The sequence below is a fragment of the Platichthys flesus genome, chromosome 16, assembly GCF_949316205.1.
Source record: "Platichthys flesus chromosome 16, fPlaFle2.1, whole genome shotgun sequence".
NCBI lineage: Eukaryota > Metazoa > Chordata > Actinopteri > Pleuronectiformes > Pleuronectidae > Platichthys > Platichthys flesus.
This window is the reverse complement of record NC_084960.1, coordinates 11,141,277-11,161,320: the sequence shown is the minus strand read 5'-3', so window position 1 is coordinate 11,161,320 and position 20,044 is coordinate 11,141,277. Positions and strand designations below refer to the sequence as shown.

Here is a 20,044-nt window from a genome sequence, read left to right as displayed (position 1 = left end):
TGGGGGAGGGAAATTCTTAAAGGGATAGTTCACCCCAAAATGAATATTCCCTCAATATTGACTCACCACTAAGCCGGTGGAGGGGTGGGTAAAGTGTTTGAGACCACAAATCACATTTGGAGTTTCAGGGGTAAACAGTGAATCCAAAACAATTGATTAAAATGTCTCCATGCTCCTCCTGTGGTGTCAACCAGCTGTCCGTAAGCCCTGCCATTCAAATTCGACTCGATACTGCATCATTTACACCATGTTTTTAACTTAATCGTCCATGATATCCTTCCCGGAGCCACGTTTACAATTATATCCCAGCGGATAATGAGGCTTACAGTGGAAATGACAGAGTTTCTGGTCGAATTTGAATGTCGGTGCTTATGGACAACTGGATTACACCCAGTAAGTGTTAATGGAGGCGTTTCATGTTATATTCTGTTCTTTTTGCGTTTGAAAAATCAGTCACCATTTACTTTACATTACATTACATTTAATTTGGCCGAAGCTTTTATCCAAAGCGACTTACAATAAGGGCAGTGTCATTTACATCCTACTAAATTGTTAGTTTAACATTTTTATTCAAGGTATACTTCAATTGTATTGTATTTGGCTGCAATGATTTTTACCCCTGAGACTCCAAAAGGGCTTTGTGGACTGGAACACTTATCACCCACTCCTCCATCAGCATAGTGGTGGAGTAGAAAATGGGTGAATTTTCATTTTTGGGGTGAACGATCCCTTCTTGTTGGGAGTCAGCGGTGACATGAGTTGCTCCTGGTGAATGTGGCAGCATCAAGGAGGTAGAGCTGGATGAAGGGCGTCTCTCCAGGGTGGTGTTCTAACCGAAACAACACCTAACTTTATGGGTTAGGACAGAACGCGTCGTGCGGCACTGATCCCTGGCCTCACCACTCCTGTGGTTTCAGCGCACTGGCCCTTTAAGATTTAGGATTTGGGAGTGACGCGGATGTGGGAGTTTATCCTCCTCTGCTGCGCGGAGAGAAACACTTTGAACACAACCCGAGCAGCGACCGTCAGCCATAATTAATTAGCTCATTATGGTGCTGCTGCACATGAGTCGTTGAATGAAGCCGGAGCGGGATGTGTTGAGGTTGCGACTGATTAATCACGTCGGGATTCTTGGTGCCAGGGCCTCCTCCTCCTCCTCCTCCTCTTCCTCCCCCTCCGCCTCTTCCTCTGAGCTCCGGGGATAAACTTCGGAGAACTTCTTTGTATCCTCGGACTCTCAGCTCGGCCAACAGGCTGACCATGGACTGGGGCACGGAGCTTTGGGTGAGTCCCTCATCTACCGCCCCTGCGCTGATAGACTGACATTGCTCGTGGAAAGACGTGTGTGACGCTTTGAAGTTCTGCATGTGTGGATTAAAACGCTGTTTTTTTTTCCCGCACCGTTGCCGCTCGCGTGTAGTTGCAAAACGGTGCGTTCACGGACGCGGTTCCATTTTCGGACGATTTTCTTTGGAGCGAAACAAAGAGTTGTTTTCTCTACATATCCTCTCGTATGTACGCGTTGCTTTCCCTGACAGCGAATATGAGTTGATTTGTATTTTAGATTTCTTCTTTACTGTGTGACACTTCACCGACTTTTACTGGACAGATGTAAAGTTGTGTAGTGTGCAGGCTATTTACGTCTCTCACCCACTGGGAACAAACAAGTACTAAATCAAAGCAACTTGACTATTAAGTCCAATACATCCAAGATTTCACTCCAGACTCAGAATTATAATAATAATAATGTCTTTTTTTATATAGCACTTCTCAAAACAAAGTTACAAGGTGTTTCATAACAAAAAAAAACCACAAGAAGAATAGATAAACAAATAAAAACACAGTCTTAGAGGAATGACATGTAACAGCAACGTAAGCAGGACCTTCCATTACAATCAGGTAAAATCGGGGATTACGATAAAAATACGTTTTAGACTTGATTCAAAGCAGGATTGTGTCCGTGTCAGAGTAATATTTATTCTATAACCCATACACAAATTTACACACAAACAACTGTAATTGTGCTGAGGTGTGTTGTAGTGAGTTGATTGATTGTGTACACTGTGGCACACCTTCCATAGAGAGGACACCAGATGCTGCCTGGATGAAACTCATTGTGTGTCCTCCTCGGTGACATGATCGCTTATAAAAAAGCCAAAAAACTGTGCACAGATTTCATTCATATTCGTTTACCAATAAGCTGCAAAGGAGTCAAGTGCTTGATGTTATATCTCTATTAGGCTTAGCTGACATTAACTAAATATTAGCTTCTATGACTGGGGGCTGTTGAAAACAAAACAAGGTTCTAAAGCAGTAATCTTGGATGCAATGTGGACAGCACCGTCCAGAATCTAAACTAATCCTGTTTAAGAATCTCTCCATGCACCACACTGCCTTGGTGACAGCCACAGTTAACGCACCAGTGCACTGTACTGAGAAGATAAAGCCACAGGTTTTGCAAACTTGCACATTTTCAGGGAACCTGAATATGTAAAATGGAGCACTGTGAGGATCCGGACAGGGAGGTTGTGACCTCATTACAGACGTTCCCCCTAGGCCTCTTCCCCCTGTGCCTTTTCCATCGTTCACGCTGGTGCCACCTAATTAGTTTTGCCCTACTTTGATTGAGACAGAGAAAAACCTCCGCACCCCCAGTATTAATCAGAAGCTCTATATCTGAACAGTGTTCGTTTCACTTGTTTCAGAGGAAACCCTTCCCACGAAAGATTCTGCCTTCGGTCAGTGTGAAACCCAAATTATCCAGCTCTTAGTTTCGGTACTGAAGCCTCACCTGTCTAGTGAGACAAAGCCCTGCAGGCATAATTGGTTGTGTTTAAGTCAGCTCTATGGCATCTGTCCCCTGATTGTTGTTAATCCATAGGCTATTTTAAGGCGTAGTTTGCAGAGTGGAAGATCAGTGGCACTAGCTGTAGCATATAGTGAGCGCTACCAGGCCACTCCTGACAACTATTGTGACAGATTTTGGCCAGGGCTGGGCCCCTAGTTTTTCTACAAGACGGGACGAGTCAGGGCTCAAACATCCGCCTAAGCCCTGCAGGACGGTGAGTTTCTCGGTGACTAACTCTTAAAGTTATGTGGCACTCCATAGATGCCAGTTTTCTCGCCTGTATTTCTAGAAGTACTGGAGGGTAACATTTCTGAAATCCCAGTTTCGAAGCAGGATGAGGCTTATCTGTCCTTTTTATTGCACCCATTTGGCAAAATCTGTGCCATAAAACGTAAATTATGACTTTGTAAGTTCTATAATCTATTGGTCATCAATACAACATTTAGTGTGCCTATCTAAAAGGGTGAAGTAAGTTGGGGAGAGAAAGATGCTACCGATGCTATCGCAGCTCCAGTAATGTTTCGCAGTTTTTAAAAAACAAAACAAAACTTAAGCGGTCTTAACTCTGTGTTAGGACACGGGAAGAGGCTGACTTTATAATGAAATAACCACGATACTAGCCACAACTATCAGTGAAATGCACTGCTCAAACAAAGGCACGACCAACCACAGTTGTCGGGAGCAGTTTCATATCCAGCCGTTAATGATTTATGAAAATCAACTCAGTACTCACCCTGTCTCTCATGGGTCCTATGACGGTTATTTTGACTGGTGATGAAGTGCAGCTGACATGTCTGAGAGCCACTGGTGTTTGCCGACGCGCTGACTATGGCCTGTAAAATCTATTTTTATGTATTTGATGACAGTTTGAACGACATGGGGTTTCTCTAATTGCAGCACTTTACCTTTGAATCAAGATGTTATACAGTTAATATGTATAGATAATCACATTCGCAACTCGGCACCCAACCTGATAAATATGTGATGCACTTTATATACAGGGAGAAAACAGTCAATATACATATGGGGTTGATTCTACAGTATTGAATTATCTTGCGTCTGTCTCCTGAATCTGATTTTGCCAACATGAACAAGTTTGCACTGTGCAGCTGTGTTGTGTATGGTTGTGTAAACCCTGGATTGTTGGTAGTTACTTACTGGTGGGATCACTTTGAGTGGGAGACAGAATAATGTTTTGTGCACCCACTGCCCAGCCATCACAGAGACTACACCCAACACATCTTATCTGCTCATTTCTTCTGACCGTCCCATTAATCGGTGTCCACAGACGTTGAACAGGCACAAGACTGACAGGCAGTTCAGAAACTGAATATGCAAACAATAAACATGTGTATGCAAAAGGTCTGAATCAAGAGCTGCAAAAAATAAATATGACTTAATTTCTGCTTTCAAAGTCTTTCCATAACATGATGCATAAACTCCTCATAGTGATGTAATTGAAAATCAACATTTAAGACTCCCAAGAAATTCAGATATGTCCGCCCTCCTCCTCGTTTCCTTAATGGTCATCACGGGAGTTAATGTGATGACACTGCACTTCCACATTTCACACCGGAACTCCCCAGCTGTTCAGTGTAAACATGGCCAGTATTTCAAAAGTTCCCATCTGTCATATTCATCATATTTCATAACTCGCCTTCTTACAGTGGCCTGTAAACGTTTGATTCAGGCCCCGGTCATACATGTGACCGGTTGTGCTTCTCGATTCTTGCATAGTTAGTCTTCTCCTTACCAGTTCATTTGGATTTGGTCTCCTGTTGGCTTCAGTGCATCATTGCTGAGTTATTATGTGTTCATATGTTGCTGAATTAGTTTCTTGGTAAGTGGCAGCGTGTATTTTTCCCCCCTGTGTGCTTGTTTGCTGGTTGGGTTGTGTGTTTGTTTTTAAGCAAGATTACACAAAAACAACCAGACGGATTACTGCCGAACTCTTTCGAAGGAACAATCACCTTTTTGTAAGGATCTGGATTGAGGGTGCGGATCCAGGATGTTTTGCAGGATTTATCAAAAAAGTCAGGTATTTTTGCAGAACTGATCCAAGACAATCCAAGAGTGTGTGGAATTTGGTGCAGCTTCATTGTATACAAGGGAACTGTTAGGCCTTGGTGGAGGTATGTGCTCAACTATGTGCCCCTCTAGATTCCCCTGTAATGAATCCAGCGTGTGTTATGGTCACCATGGATAACTGCAGCCTTAGTTGTCTGTTCGATTGAATATGGGCTGATATTGACTTGGATTCAGCCAGTTGCTGCTCTAATCATTCACAACATAAATAATCTGCCACGAGGAAGATAATCTGTTGTTAACACAGGCATCTTTGGAAATGGGAAAATCCATAGTTGTAAGTCGTCTGTAGCGACTATCGTTACTTCAGCTCTGTAATTAATGACAGTAAATTAAACCCCCGGTGCTGCCTATTGGATAGATGTTACTGCGGTGATGGATTGCAGGCCTCTATTAGAACTTTTTTTTAACTGTGTCCTGTAATTAGTCTAAACGCTGTCTCATTCATTTGAGTTTTGTCTCTTTTGTTTTTACCTGGAGGGGAGGAGGGGTACAGCAGAACATGGCCGAACTTGTTAGGAATCCCTCTTTTCAAGTTGCAACCCCCCCCCCCCCCCCACACACCTCAATACTTAAAGTCAGCAGCAAAGAAAACATGAGGGAAATGGTTCCGGGTGTAGAGTGAGAGAAAGATTGGCTTAGATATCGTCTCCCTCTATTAGTGGACCTGCCTCGGCTTGTCGGTGCCGTAGAGTGCACCAGCAAACAAGAGGAACATGATCGACCTCCTTCGTACCGAAAAATGTAAAAAAGGAAATGTCAGCGGATTCAGCTGTACGTGAACAGACAAAAGAAATAGGTCATGGATTTGCATTATAAAGAACTCATCTGAAGTAAGTGAACACATGACACAGTACAGAGTGTGTGATCAGCTTAGGGCTGTACAATAAAACAAAATCAAGAATGATCACAATATAATTTTAATCAAAAGCAATATGAAAAAGGCCCAACATTAATATTGCTATATTGCTTATGCACATAAACATGATGATGTATTCCACATTATTGAATGTTTTGCTGTTAATCTACTGTTTGTCATCCTCTGCTCATAAAGAAGAAATAATAATTTATTGTGACAATTATCATGAAGATCATTTTTTGGGCCGTAGTACCCGCAGCCATTGAGGAGTCTGAATCCACCTTGTTCCCTCCTGAGAGTCTTGACCCCTGTCGCGACACAGCGTCCTTCGCCTGTGCTCCCTCTCTCTCTCTCTCTCTCTCTCTCTCTCTCTCTCTCTCTCTCTCGCTCTCGCTCTCGCTCTCGCTCTCTCCCTGACAACACGAGTGCCCCATGATTTACAGCGAAGCGGAAGTTTGGAGACTGTTGCCAAGACTCTGTGCACATGTGGAGAGCATCCGTGGAATCCAACAAACCTTGATGTGTTTAGTTTATCCCCCTCCATTCATGTTTCTTCTCGCTGACCTCAAACTCAACCAGTGGAACGTCCCAGTTATTTTCTCCCCCACCGAAGTTCACAAATGCCTTTTTTATAATATCGTTTTCCTTATTGGTCTCTCGTGCTCCCCTTTCCACCAGGACCAATATGACATCATCGAGAAGCACACGCAGTCCGGCCTGGAGCTGGTGGAGAAGTATGTGAAGTTTGTGAAGGAGAGGACGGAGATCGAGCAAAACTATGCCAAACAACTGAGGTAGGAGCCGCTGTTGATGTGGTTCAACTGTGCTTGTCTGCCTCGAATGCCTGTGTGCAAGTGTGTCGCTCAAAGCAGCTCATAGTGTGTGTGTGTGTGTGTGTGTGTGTGTGTGTGTGTGTGTTTGCATGGGTGTATTTTAGAAGGCTGTTTATAAAATGTTTGTGGGGTCTTATGACTACTTTGGGACAGAATCTAACTTGTCTCTGGAACACTGGCCTCATTCTCCAGCTGCAGTGTGTGCTCTCTCTCTCTCTCCTTCTTGCTCTCTCTCACTCTTTCTCTCCATCTCTCCAACCGTGGAGCTCCCTCTCCCATGCAGTTGTCTTCCAGACTGCAGGCCGACATCTGTTGTTGTGCTGAGCTTTGCTGGAGAGGAGAGGAAGTGGGACCAGACTGGCACATGATAGACAGGATGTGGTCAGAGGGAGAGTGAAAGAAGGAAGAACAGCTACTTTAATTTTCATATAAGTGGACTATTGTTTAAAAAAAAAAACCTCTATTGTATAAAAAAAGACCCATGGGTAGCCTGAGAATATTTTTAATATGTTCCTTGTTTTCAGCCACTTCCCAGTGAGAATTTGTTAGTTTGTATTTGTTGACCAATTTCGCTGTTTGCAGGAACCTCTCAAAGAAATATAACTTAAAGAGAAGCGGCAAAGATGAACCAGAGTGCAGGTGAGCTGCTATTCTCCTTAAGAAAACTTAGAAACACACGTGTGACATTATTCTTTCGCCTTTTAAATTGTGTTTATTCAAACATTTTATTGTACGTATAAATGCAAATGACAAATTATATGACATGAAATATTCTAATAGAAGTGATTAACTCGCACAGAATAAACACCAAAATCTGCATCTCCCGTCAATTTGATAATTTAGCTCAATAGCACGGTTTAGCTGTACTGGTAGTTTTCAGCTAAATCCCGCAGCTGTTTTAAAAGAGAAAGCTCTTCACACACTACCGACTCCCTGCTCAATAGTTAGAGACTAGTTGATGAACATATTGGAGCATTTAACAGCCGGAAACCAATTTTCCCCTCAGGAGTTTGGAGAAAACAAAACGGAATTAAGAGGGTGAATAAAGACTTGCTTTCACCAAGTTGACACAAACTTTGTTGTTGCCAGTTTCACCATGTAGAAGATGATTTATACATCACTGTTGCATTCACGACTTGTTTCCCCTGCTAAAAGGGATTGTTTTTCCAGGTTTTTGCATGATGCTGGAAACATTCCTCTGAGATTCTGCTCCTGGTTGAGATGATTGCATCACATGATTTCTGCAGATCTGTCAGCTGCGCATTTATGCTGCAATTTCTCAATGCTCATTCTACCACATCCTAATGATCTGCTGACATTGTGAACTTCACTGAACTCGTCTTCATGTTCTTGAAATTGGTTTTCGGACATTTAGCTTTGAGACACGTGTATCATCATATTGGAAGTTGCCATTAGAAGACAGTCAATTGTGGCCATAAAAGGATGCATGTTGTCATCAACAATACTCGGAGAGGATGTAGCATTCAAATCATGATTGGTATCAAGGGGCTTTCAAGAAATCCCCTCACTAATACACCACCACCAGTCTGAACCGTGGACACAAAGCTGCTGTGTTTCCGGTGGTTCATCAGACTGTCCCATTCTTCTGAATAACACTGGAAAAACAGAATTAACTGATTTGATTTGGGTGAAAGGTCAAAAGTCACTGTGATGCTTACAAAGCATGTTTTTGGCAGTGAGTCTAAGAATCACATGCTTATCATGACACAATTTAACACAATTGTGTGATGGTATTCAATGATAAAGTCGTAACTCAGGAAGAGATGGGGAGATTGTGACCATATTTCCTTCAACTCAACATTACATTAAGTTCCCGTTATGTTTGATGTGAACCTTATCTAAAGCCTTACCTGTATCTGTATGATTTTATGTATTGCAATGCTGCATTGTGTTATTGGTTTAATTTGGTTAAAGTGCTCTGTAAGTATATATATTAAGCTGCAAAGCACTACCAGGTTAAATCCAGCCAGTTTGTTAAATACTCAACGAGGGAACTAATGAGTAAAAACAGAACTCAAATCAAGCTTCAAACTGTGAGGGAGTGTTGGGTCATGTGTGGTATCCATGCTGTTGTGTGGCACCGTTGTTTCAGCTACTTAAATGCCCCTAGAAGGAAGCAGGAATGAGGGAGGGATGAGCCTCTTATGACTTGGCCACATGTTGACTTTCTCTGTGTATTTATCATCATATCAGTGCCCCCATCACCGTGTCATTATTTCTCCACCCTTTCCTCTCTCCTCCACCTCCACTTCCTCCTCAATGGCAGATTATCCAGCTACCAGTCTTTTTCGGACATCCTGAATGAGATGAATGACTACGCCGGGCAGAGGGAGCTGATTGCTGAAAACATGATGATGAACATTTGCATCGATCTCACCAAGTACCTGCAAGAGCTGAAGCAGGAGCGGAAGACGGTGAGTTGTGGAGAGATTTAGAGAGAACTGGGAGTGCACTGGTATTGGCAAGTAAAAGTCCATCTCTTTAGTCATTATACTCCAACTTAGTGTGTTTCATCACTTACATGGTGCATTTGAAACTAAATATTGTGATCCCTTGGAATAACAAACCAGTTTATTTTTTTACATCTTAATTTGAGCCTGATCCCATTTCAAACTCTTTTATCTGCTGTGGACGAGCTAAACAGAAACACCTAGATTATTTTGAGTGTATGCAACTGTATACTGGTATGTGTCTGCAGCATCACATTCAACAGCAGCCTGAGAACATGCTTGACGGGAATGTAATCTCGAGTATACAGCCCACGCTGCTGAAGTGGAGTGTAAAGGGCGAGGGGAGAGAAATGGCAGACGAGGGGTGGAGAAGCAGGGATCTCACTGTTGTGGCAGGAAGGAAGTGTCTCCTGAGGAAAGCATGGTCCGGGCGGTACTGTGTAATTTCTGTTAGAGGAATGCTTCGGCTTTGTCTCGCTGGATTGCAAAACGTTGCAGCCATGTACGTGACGTCTCGAACAGACACACTGGTATTTGTTTTCTTCTCTGACATGTTGAGTGAGTTTGGGAGGCCATTGTTTATTCTGTGTCTGGCCGTCCATGTGGGTCTCTCTCCCTCTCTCCCTGTCATCTGACCCTCCTCACACCCTGGCTATTTTTATGAATGTCTGCAGTATCTGATGGAGGCCAAGAAGGCCCAGCAGAGTATGGAGAGCACCTACAAGCAACTCGACAGTGTAAGTCAAACATTTTCTGAAATACTTTTTTCATGGAAAGGCGTCCAATAAGCTTTAAAACAGCATTTTACATTGCAAAAGCAGAGACTAATACTAGAATGGCACTTAGTAGATTGCATACCTCTGCCAAGGCCAAGCACTTCCCTTGAATTGAGTCAAGCTGCATCAAAATTCACACACTCATAGGAATCTGTTCTCTTCAATGTGAAAAATAACTCCTGGATCTGCAACAAATATAATAGGTTCTTCCTGGACCTATACTGAGTCCTTCCACCAAGTTTCGAAGGAAATCTGTGAAGTTGTTTTTGGGTAATCTGGCTTTCAAATAAAACAAAACCAACAATCAAAGGGACAGGGTTGAAATATAACCTCCTTGGTGGAGGTAATGAGCTCATTCATTTCTCAAATTTTGTTTTGTTTCAGAAAAACCAAAATTATTCTCTGTAAAAGAACGTCTGCAGGTTCAGTGCGATCTGTCAGATAGCTCAATTTGTTTAATGGCCGTTAAGCAGTTCCTAATTTTAGACTAGTATCATCAATCCAAGATTTATTTCTACTGATTATTGGAATTTCAGAAAGACTGTCACAAAAGATTCTTCTGCTCCAAAAAGTCAAACCTTTTCATTTTCCACCGAGGCAATGGCTTCAGTTACTCTGATGAAATGACCGTGGTCTCTTCTTTTTCCTTTTCTCTCCGCACACCAGAGTAAAAAGCGCTTCGAGAGGGAGTGGAGAGAAGCGGAGCGTGCAGCACAGTACGCCGAGAAGACCGATCAAGACATCAACGCCACGAAAGCAGACGTCGAAAAAGTAACAACGGGGGGGGGGGGGATAAATCTGTATTATAAGGACTATTTCACACAATTTAAAGTCCAATCATATTCTGCTGGTTAACCTGTCTTCTATCTGTATGCGTGTGTGATTCTAGGCCAAACAGCAGGCTCATTTGAGGGCACATGTAGCCGAGGAGTGTAAGAACGACTACGCTGCTCAGCTCCAGAAGTACAACAAGGAGCAGAGCCAGTTCTACTTTAACGACATGCCACTAATATTCAACGTAGGTGAATAGAATACTGCAAAAGGACAATTTTACTGCCTTTCAACATTAAAGGGAGTTGTTAAAGTAATACTAAGCCTGAAAACTGACTCCACATGATAAATGATATGATTGGCATGTTGGAATTTGAGCATTTATCAGTTTTTCTAAATATGAATAATCACTGTACAGTTTGTCGCCACTTTATGCTGCCATGTGTATATCACTGCACACTTTGTACCAGTATAAAAGCTGCACTCACTGATTTTAAAAAGTTTAAGATTAACTCTTCAGTTGAATTTGTTAATTTTGGCGATATTGGCATTAGCACACGTACAGTATAACAAATGAAAAATTACTTGACTTGTTAAGTTTCTATTTCATCCCAAAGGAGATCCTGTACTACAGAAGTGACCCTGATATTGAGATACTCGTTGATTTATGGGCTCTGTATTATCTGAAACCTAATATTGACAGTGTCTGAGCAACTGTTGTTGTGTTTTCTGTAGAATCTGCAGGATCTGGATGAGAGGCGAGTACGAAAGATGGCCCAAGGTTACATTTTGTTCTCGGACACAGAGAAGCATGTGATGCCTATCATTGGCAAGTGCCTGGAGGGCATTACTAAAGCCGGCACTAACATTAATGAGAAGAATGTGAGTTGGTTTCCAAAAATGCTCAATGGATTTGAATGTGTTGCATGGCTTTATGCTGCACATTGAGAATGACTCATTGATAATTACATCAACTTCAGGACTCCATGGTTGTAATAGAGCAGAACAAGTCGGGCTTTGAGCGTCCTGGAGATGTGGAGTTTGAGGACTACAGTCAGGGCATCAACCGGGCCTCATCTGACAGCAGCCTGGGCACGCCCAAAGGCCCCCTGGACCTCCTGGGAAAAAACAAGAGCAAGAAAATTTGGCTTTTCAGCAAAAGGGGCAAGGTAGGATGTTTCACACTAGCAGAGCACGGTTTATCCTAATGACATAGCCTCGCACTTTACTTTGTGAAAATTTTGCACCAATGATCAGCAACGGCAGATCTGAAAGTCTGCTGGGCGACAGCCAGGCAAGTTAATGGGTGACTTCTTGCATGGCAAAGTTAATGTTTGAGCCAAAGAGCTAGCAGGCAGAGTCAGGAAATCCCCTCCACAGAGAGCACTCATGATGGACCTGTGGTTGTGACTACACACACACACACACACACACACACACACACACATGCACACACACGCACAACCCTCTCATCTCAATTCAGTATCATAATGCATGATCCTCTTTCATTATGTTACACATGAACTCACATGTGAGCCGACCGACACCTCTAGAAAAGGTCCTTTGCATGACTCTGTCCCTGGCTGTGAGTGAATAAAACCTTGCCTCCACACGCACCCTCTCTCTGCAGCGTGGTTTCCAATAGGTCAACAGTCAGCATTCTGCTGTGCTTGTGCTTTCATCAGCACAGAGCCCAAACAACATTGAATTTTCCTCTACAGCGATACGCAAACACACTGCTCCCATTATACCGGCCCAGAACCTAGCATTATGTCTGTCATCACAATAAAATCTTTGGACCAGCACCAGGATGACACCAGCTCAGAAAAACTGGATCACACACATTCATGCTGTCAAATTTACTGCTGACATTTTTCTGTTTGCTCTCGAGTGTCGACTTCAGTCTAGTGAGCTTCCATACACTGTAAATCTTTGAGTTTTCTTGCTGAGGTCCCAAATTAAAGTGGTGATACGAGTGGCTGACCACTAACCAGCTAATGGTTCCCCCCTCCTCCAGTCCCAGCACTAAACGATCCCTTCTTTCAGTGTTTGCTTGTTCAGCGCCTCTCCTCTCTGCATGTCGTACTGGCTGTGCTTTGCCGTGCACTCTTCCTGTTCTGTGTATGTGTGTGGCACACTGCTCTGTGTCATCAGTCATGCTCTCCCAATTAGGCCTGTTGCTTTATGAAAAGGAGGCACACTATACTGGCTCGAGTGAGCGCTGGGTTCATGCCTGGCCCCCCTAAACATTTCCATTCTCAGCTGCCCTCCTGTATTTAGAGCCCCATAACTCTCAGGAAAGCTAGCACCTACCCTGTAGATGTTCACGTAATAATAGTGTTGCACTTAAGACTCTCTGTATTTACACAAGGAGCCTTTTTGTAGAGCAGTTATAGACGTTCACCGTATAGACTCGACTGGAAGGTATCAGCTTCCTATGTAATTTAACTAATAGAGCCCACCCCCACCTCTCCACATAGACATCAAGCTGAGACAGTTTTTCTTTACTGGAGTTCACTCCAGGCATGTTTTCAAGTTGACCTCATGTAAGAGTTCACACAGGGTATTTACTGCTACAAAAAAATCTATAAGCACTATTCCACTGTGTTAATTAAGCTGCGTGCAGTGATATATGGACTAATATTTCATCTGCATAGGTCAGACTGGGAGATATCACTATGTTTTCATTATGTTCTTCTTGACTTTGTCAGGTTTTTATTACATGGGTCTGACAGTTTGAGGCATTGTGCTATCATTTTAATTTTTTTTTACGAATCATTTTCTCAGCGAATCCATAGGACACAGTCACTGTGTGTGCATTCTGACTCGTTTGTCATAATTTAACCAAGAGGAATGGAATGTGATGAAACCACATTTAAATGTATTTGATTTGGAATTGTACACACTCCAAATATATGCCCCCTAAACATGCCTGATTCAATTTTTTCGTCAAGATCCAAAAGAAAAAGCCTCAAGAAATGATCCAGATCTGCACCGAATTTCCTGGAACTGGTCAAATGTTTTTTTTGGGCGTAATCCTGCTGGCAAACAAACAAACAAACAGACACAAAGTATTGACGTCAACAATATTGTCGTTTCACCACAGCTCTTCAATGTGGCTGACGTGTAAAACAGCATCTAGCTCACCCACAACCCAGCTTCGTTCCTGTGGCTCACTCCTTCAACCTGAAGCGAGGTTGAGCTGCAGGTACCCAGAGCGGTGGTTGGTGGCTTTCGTCTTTTTTTTTTTTTTTTTTCATGTGTGTGTCAATGAGCACCAAAGAGACATTTGTAAGTTTGTGCTTTTCATGCTCTCTGGGCTCATGTGCTGGGTTTGCTCCAGTGTTGTCTTCCTGGCTTCGTGGTGTGCTTCAAGGTGTTGACTGTGTCTTTTTCTTTCCCCTTGTCACCTTTTTGTCTTCCCTCTCACTCTCTCTCTCTTCTTTCCATCCTTCCAACCCCTTCCCCATGTCTCCCCTTATCCTGAACACCACCCTGCGCCTGCATATCTCATGCTCGGGTGCTGGTACTTTGGCGACGCTCCCCTCTCCAGCTCTCTCCCTCCACGCTCCCACCTTTCTCCACACCCCCCGCCCCCTCGCCTGCTAACGGACCCCCCTCCCCCAAGTTCGGCCGGGACCCCCTGTCGTACTGTTTGAAGGAGATCAATAAGACAGTCAAACCCAGAATCTCTTCCTTCCGGACGCTCCGGAGATCGGTGAGTCACCAGGGGAGAAGGTTTGGGTTGCCAGGAGACCTCCACCCATCAGGGCTCGCAGACCGCCACCATGTGTTCCTGCCGCTTCGACAGTGACCGATGATTCCCACACTTACACATGTGGCATAGCTCTTACTACTCATTTCCACTATTTTCCATATTTGTGTGTTTATATCTCAACATGTAAGGGACACTTTTTTGGGATGTGGAAAAACGAAAAACCACCTTTTAAGGATACTTCGAGATATTTTTCTATACACATCCTGTTTCTGTTTTTCCTCAGAGGGTTACTCCAGAGAGGATCATGGTAATATTGACAACAAATCTGGTGTGGGTGGGGGTCTCGGCCATGTGGCACATAAAAGTGGCCACCTTTCCATTACAACACCTCAACTCATTGTAATAACTTTCACTGCACGAAGCCCTTCTTAGACTTTCTGTGCTCAGATGACTCAACATGCAGCATCCAGCAGTGTTACGTGGCTCCGTTGTATTGAAGAGGTGGCCACCTGGTGGTGTAGCGAGGGACAACTACTTGGTAGCAGGGGAGGAAATGGAGCAATAACCAGATTTTTAAAATAGCTGTTTCAGCATGCTCGTTTATCATCACAGCTTTATTTCTTGATCATGCAGCCAAAAAGAAAATGGGACAAATTTATCAAAGCGTACTCTATTGTATTTGATTGTCGACGGGTGGTGGCTTTCAGTTCAGCTCACTTTTGTACTTTTCCATTCATCTGAAGCCCAAAATGTGTAACTAAGGCATTTGAAACTTATGTTTAGTCAGTGGAACAAATTGAGCTGAACTCAAACCGCAGGCTTGGTGTTTGTTTCTGTTCTCATGGTAACTGTCGTTGTGAAACTGCTGCTGTAGAGTAAGTGCCGTGTTAACCCACCCTTCCTGTGACCTGTTGCAGCCGACAGTGACGGAGGACTTCTCACATCTTCCTCCGGAGCAGCGCAGGAAGAGGTTGCAACAGAAGCTGGAGGAAGTTTGCAAGGAATTGCAAAAGGAAGTAGATCAGAGGTGTGTGTTTCTGTCTCCTCCTGTGTGCTAATAACTGTGTCTGTTGGAACCTCTCCGGCGGAGGCGGGGGTAAAATAATTCATGCTGTGCACATCAGCGTGTTTAACTTCTGCGGTGCCTGTGTGAGTGTTTGAATCGTGTACCCAGCCCTCAGCTCTGCCGGGAACCAATTTCGACTGAAAGTCACTCCGCCTCCTTCCTTCCTTTTTCCTCCACTCACTGTCTCTCTCCTCTCTCTCTCTAGCGAGGCTCTGGGGAAGATGAAAGATGTTTATGAGAAAAATCCTCAGATGGGAGACCCCGCTAGTCTGGCATCCCAAATCAGCCAGACATCCCAGAATATAGAGCGACTGAGGGGAGAGGTCAATAAGTATGAGGTAATCATGAACTCTGTCCTTTTAGTCTTATTACGAGGTAATCATTTACAATGAGGTCATACGGCTCTTCGCAGCTATTTTAACTTTAATGTTAATTAAGTGTCTGCTGGTTATTATGATGTCATAAGGTCCTCGCTTTTTCCCCCTTCCAACATTATGCGTTATTCATGCCCTCTGCTCTTAATTACAACTTATTACATTTTCAAATATTTATTCATTTATCCTCAGATCTATTGTTTCAAGGAAGGGTCAGACAGAGGGCCTGCAAAGATAATACACAATGTGAAAAGGAAATGTGGATGCCATTTTTATAAAAAAAGAGGAGGCAATTAAAAGACCTGAATTGTAAAATTGGTCCTCCTCTGGGTCATAAGTCAGTAAAATTGGACACACACTAACATGACAATGATATTTTTGGATTCACTGTAATTCTCCCTCTCTGAGGATGTCATTAATTCTAATGTCCATCACTAATGAACGTCCTCCAATCTGCGTAGAAGTCATAGAAAAAAAGACTGAGAATCTTGTTATTTTTAATGATCTTTTCGTATCAAAGGGATTCAGTGATGCGTGTCTGGAAATCCGTATACACTGCAAACACCAACCGCATAGGGGCTAATCTGGCATCTGTTTAATGGTGCCAGTTTCCCCAAACGTAAAGAAATATAGACTAAAAAACTAGGGTTGACCTAGATGATGACAGGAGGTGCTGGGGTGTGAAGTGCTCTGCGTCAGACTCTGAACAGGACTCTGTATTTCATCAGCAAATGAATTATCTAACAATAAACATATCTGCTCCTCTTCTTCTTGAAGACCTGGCTGGCTGAAGCAGGAGGTCGAGGGGAAACGTTGCGCTACAAACCACACATGTTCAACAATAACGGAGCTCACGATTTACAAAGGTAACACTGCTAACAAGGCGTAATGTCTGACCCCATGAGCTGTGGTCTGTTCTGTGCAGGAAAAACTGTGTGATTTCGTTTTTGTGTTTTTCTCTTCCCAGCCCCGATGGAGCTCACTCCGATGAAAGCACTCCTGATCCCTCCCAAGCCATCTACGCAGAGTTCGACGATGACTTTGAAGATGACGAACTAACTGCTGCTATTGGGAATTGCACGGCCATGTACAACTTCCCTGGTATGTAAAGTGACATATCGAGAGGTCACATACCATTTCAGTTTCATGTCAAAGAGATTGTGTTGATGAAATACATTAATGCTCCTTTCAAAATCACATTTCTTACCAAATTTATAAAGAACAACATGTATAGGTTGAACAGTGTCTCTTAGCAACGACTCCCAGCAAGGCTTTTATTTGTACTATTTCCAGGAGGAGACACTTCATTTTTAAAATTTATGGGTGAAGTTCACCTTTTATTAATGTCTTTGAGTTGTATCTTTCAAATGCCACAGAGTTATTCCCGTCCATCCAGTCTCTCTTTCCCTTTTCAGGTGCGAGTGAAGGGACCATCTCAATGTCGGAGGGGGAGGTGCTGGCTGTGGTTGAGGAGGACAAGGGTGACGGCTGGACCCGTGTCCGCAGGAACAACGGGGACGAAGGCTACATCCCCACGTCTTACGTCTCGCTCTCCCTGAACAAATGAACAACAGAAGTAGAGAATAACACTTTGTAGAACAGTATGCAGTTTTTCCCCCATGGGACCGATCATAAAGACTCCACATCGTGCTGGGTGAGACCCCTTGTGAGTCCAGGGAGGGATCCGAACAACGTGCTTTGATTTCTTGAGGGAGAGGCCCCATGTGAGCAGAGGCATGGTGCTGAGAGGATGAGCCTCACGGCCGTCATTACATTGTTGTACCTAAACCACAAGGATATTTAAATTTTGATTGCATGTCACAATGTTTTTCATTTTGGTTTTGGTTGCATGGATCTGAGGCACCATCCTGGTCGCGCCGCAGCCGAAGAATATTTTCTGAATATGAGAGGAAGAAATGGAGGAAGACAAGAGCTGCTGCCATCTTTACACTGAGTGTTAATATCATAATGCATAGGAGGAGGTTACATCCACCGTTTACTCATTTCAGATAAAAACTGACCCCTCTGACCCATGACACTCCACGGACGAGCGGAGAACACGATCGGTTGGAGTCTTTTGTCTCAGGCGTGACACTTTCTACTTTAAATAGCACTTGTGAAGTTGCATGGCACCGTCACTTTGCTGACGGTCGGAGATCTCGAGCGTCCCCAGGGGATGAGCGAGGCTTCCGGGGGAAAGTGCTTCACTTGTGGTCGCTCCACCGGTTTGGGAGACCACAGGTGAGGACGGCTCCCTCGTCAAATCACATCCGCACACCAGAATAAACACTCCACGTTCTGACAATCACAGCCATATCATCATGTAAGTTCAGTGTAAAGCAGTAACAAGGATATACACTAGCTGTTTTCTAAAAGTAACATCCTGAAAATTGTACTAAAAATAATTTATTACAAATGTGTATGTTTCATAAATAATATTTTTAAGTTTGACAAGTTGTACTTTGTATTAAGGATGTTCTCACTTTGTTTTCCCCCTTGCACACTTAGTGGACAGATTGTAGCCACAAAAGGGAGTAAAAATGCACAAATAGAATGTGCTACATTAAGAATATTGTATATATGTAATAAATAATATATATTTTAGTTATCACAACACCACTATTGTCTTATTAGCTTTTTAAGCTTTCAAATAAAGAGTTACATTGTGAGAGAAAACTAAAAAGCTCTTATTTTGTTGCTAGTATCGTTTTATTATTATTTACTTCTCACATTTTCAAGCTCATCCACATCCTGTTTTGTCATCGTTATTGAGCCAGCAAGAAGCAATAACTGCTCACGTGCCTTTCTGGTTAAAAGCATTGTGTATATACCTTTTTTTGCATATTAAATATTTTGCTTTTTTTCAAGATTTAATAAATGCAAAGCACATTTCAAAGTTACAAATGGTTACGTCATTTCTGGACTTGGATAATAAATGTTTGGGGGGAGACCCAGTGGCTGTTGGTCCGGCAAACTGGTGAATGATTACGTGAATTTGAGGTGTGTGAAGTTATTTAATATTGAAATACTTTTCTCCTTTTCCTTGAATGGTTGATTTAGTGTTTGTGAACATTCATCCCTTTAACTGAAGCTGGAAACTGGAGAAGTTTATGAATTTAAATGTGACCTAATTTACTATAAAGTTAATGAGGCAGTGGCTGGGTGCAAGATTTTAGGTTTTGAAGGTAAATTAAGTTTTCTGTATAATCAGTTTTCACACTTGCTTGTAAAGGATCAATTCCATGTTAAAAATCAGTATTTAATTAATCATATCAATGTGACATTTGGTGGATTTCTGTAATTATGAATTTGTATTTGTCACAACCGACTGATACTGTAGCAATACAGTCTTAATGTAATGGCAAAAGTTATTATTAATATTTTATGTTAATTAACCTAACATAATCTCTATTTGTACTTTATATTTATTTAAAGTAAATATTATATTTATATTTATTTAAAGTAAATCTCTTCTTGTTGCCATCCACTGATCACAGTGTGTGCAGCTCATGCACAGTAGGTGGCACTGTTGCATCATTTCTCTGGGACGTGACAGATATCTACTTCCCCCTCAGCATAATTATGTTTTCAATATAGGCCATGCCTTTGCATACCTGATTAAATTGCACTGGCTTTTAACACCTCTGTTGATGACTTATTAATAATCCCCAATTTGGCAAGCGCCCCACTTTCGTATTCACCTTGTTCACAAATGCAGACAAGTGAAGACAACGACCGTGAACGTGGGTAAAAAAGACAAAACAACATTTAGAGTGAATTATTCTGCCGGGATTGTGGAACTCCAAAACCACTAGGGGCCAATGATGAAGCTCCATTCAGCTGATGGAGAATCCAGCAGTGGCGTTGACAGGCAGATCATCTAACCGTCCAGGCTACTGAGGAATTGGATCATCATTGGTATGCAAAGCCTCAAGTCTCGAGACGCGTTAAAGGTCAGCTTTTCAATAAGGCAACTGGATCCAGCCAACATCCTGCACCTGTCTACAGATGAAGGGGGGGGGGAGGTGCATTAAGGGGGACATCTACGCTCAATGGCACAAAGCAGAGAATAAAACATCTGCTCTAGTACCTGCTAGTGTTCATGTATTACACATGTTGTTACATTCCTGACCACTCCCTTACAAGCTGCGTCTACACATGCTGTGGCATCTTCTGCTGTAGGGAGAGGAGCAACATGTTGGGGGGTGCGACTGCAGTTTGATGTCCTTAGTGAATCATTAAA

The 20,044-nt window shown here is 42.9% G+C and overlaps 1 protein-coding gene across 4 annotated transcripts; it reads left to right on the top strand.

Moving 5' to 3' along the window:
- The first annotated feature begins 985 nt into the window (after positions 1 to 985).
- Positions 986 to 18,705, top strand: trip10a (thyroid hormone receptor interactor 10a). Of its 4 annotated transcripts, XM_062408063.1 has the most exons (16): positions 986 to 1,284; positions 6,471 to 6,586; positions 7,208 to 7,264; positions 8,913 to 9,060; positions 9,771 to 9,833; positions 10,539 to 10,643; positions 10,762 to 10,890; positions 11,379 to 11,525; positions 11,624 to 11,812; positions 14,197 to 14,361; positions 14,645 to 14,668; positions 15,279 to 15,388; positions 15,633 to 15,765; positions 16,579 to 16,667; positions 16,769 to 16,902; positions 17,217 to 18,705. In XM_062408063.1, the coding sequence occupies exons 1-16, from the start codon at positions 1,261 to 1,263 to the stop codon at positions 17,366 to 17,368; spliced, it is 1,785 nt and encodes a 594-aa protein (XP_062264047.1). In that variant the 5' UTR covers positions 986 to 1,260; the 3' UTR covers positions 17,369 to 18,705. The 4 variants fall into 4 exon arrangements, with proteins under 4 accessions (XP_062264047.1, XP_062264048.1, XP_062264049.1 ...); XM_062408064.1 differs by lacking the exon at positions 14,645 to 14,668; XM_062408065.1 differs by lacking the exon at positions 14,197 to 14,361 and having other exon boundaries at positions 987 to 1,284.
- Positions 18,706 to 20,044: the final 1,339 nt, after the last annotated feature.

Bases quoted from the DNA above. Each gene is read 5' to 3' on its own strand.
- trip10a (XM_062408063.1), top strand. From the start codon at position 1,261: ATGGACTGGGGCACGGAGCTTTGG. The intron at 9,834-10,538 runs GTAAGTCAAACA...TCCGCACACCAG, and splicing joins CCTACAAGCAACTCGACAGT to AGTAAAAAGCGCTTCGAGAG. The intron at 16,668-16,768 runs GTAACACTGCTA...TTCTCTTCCCAG, and splicing joins GGAGCTCACGATTTACAAAG to CCCCGATGGAGCTCACTCCG.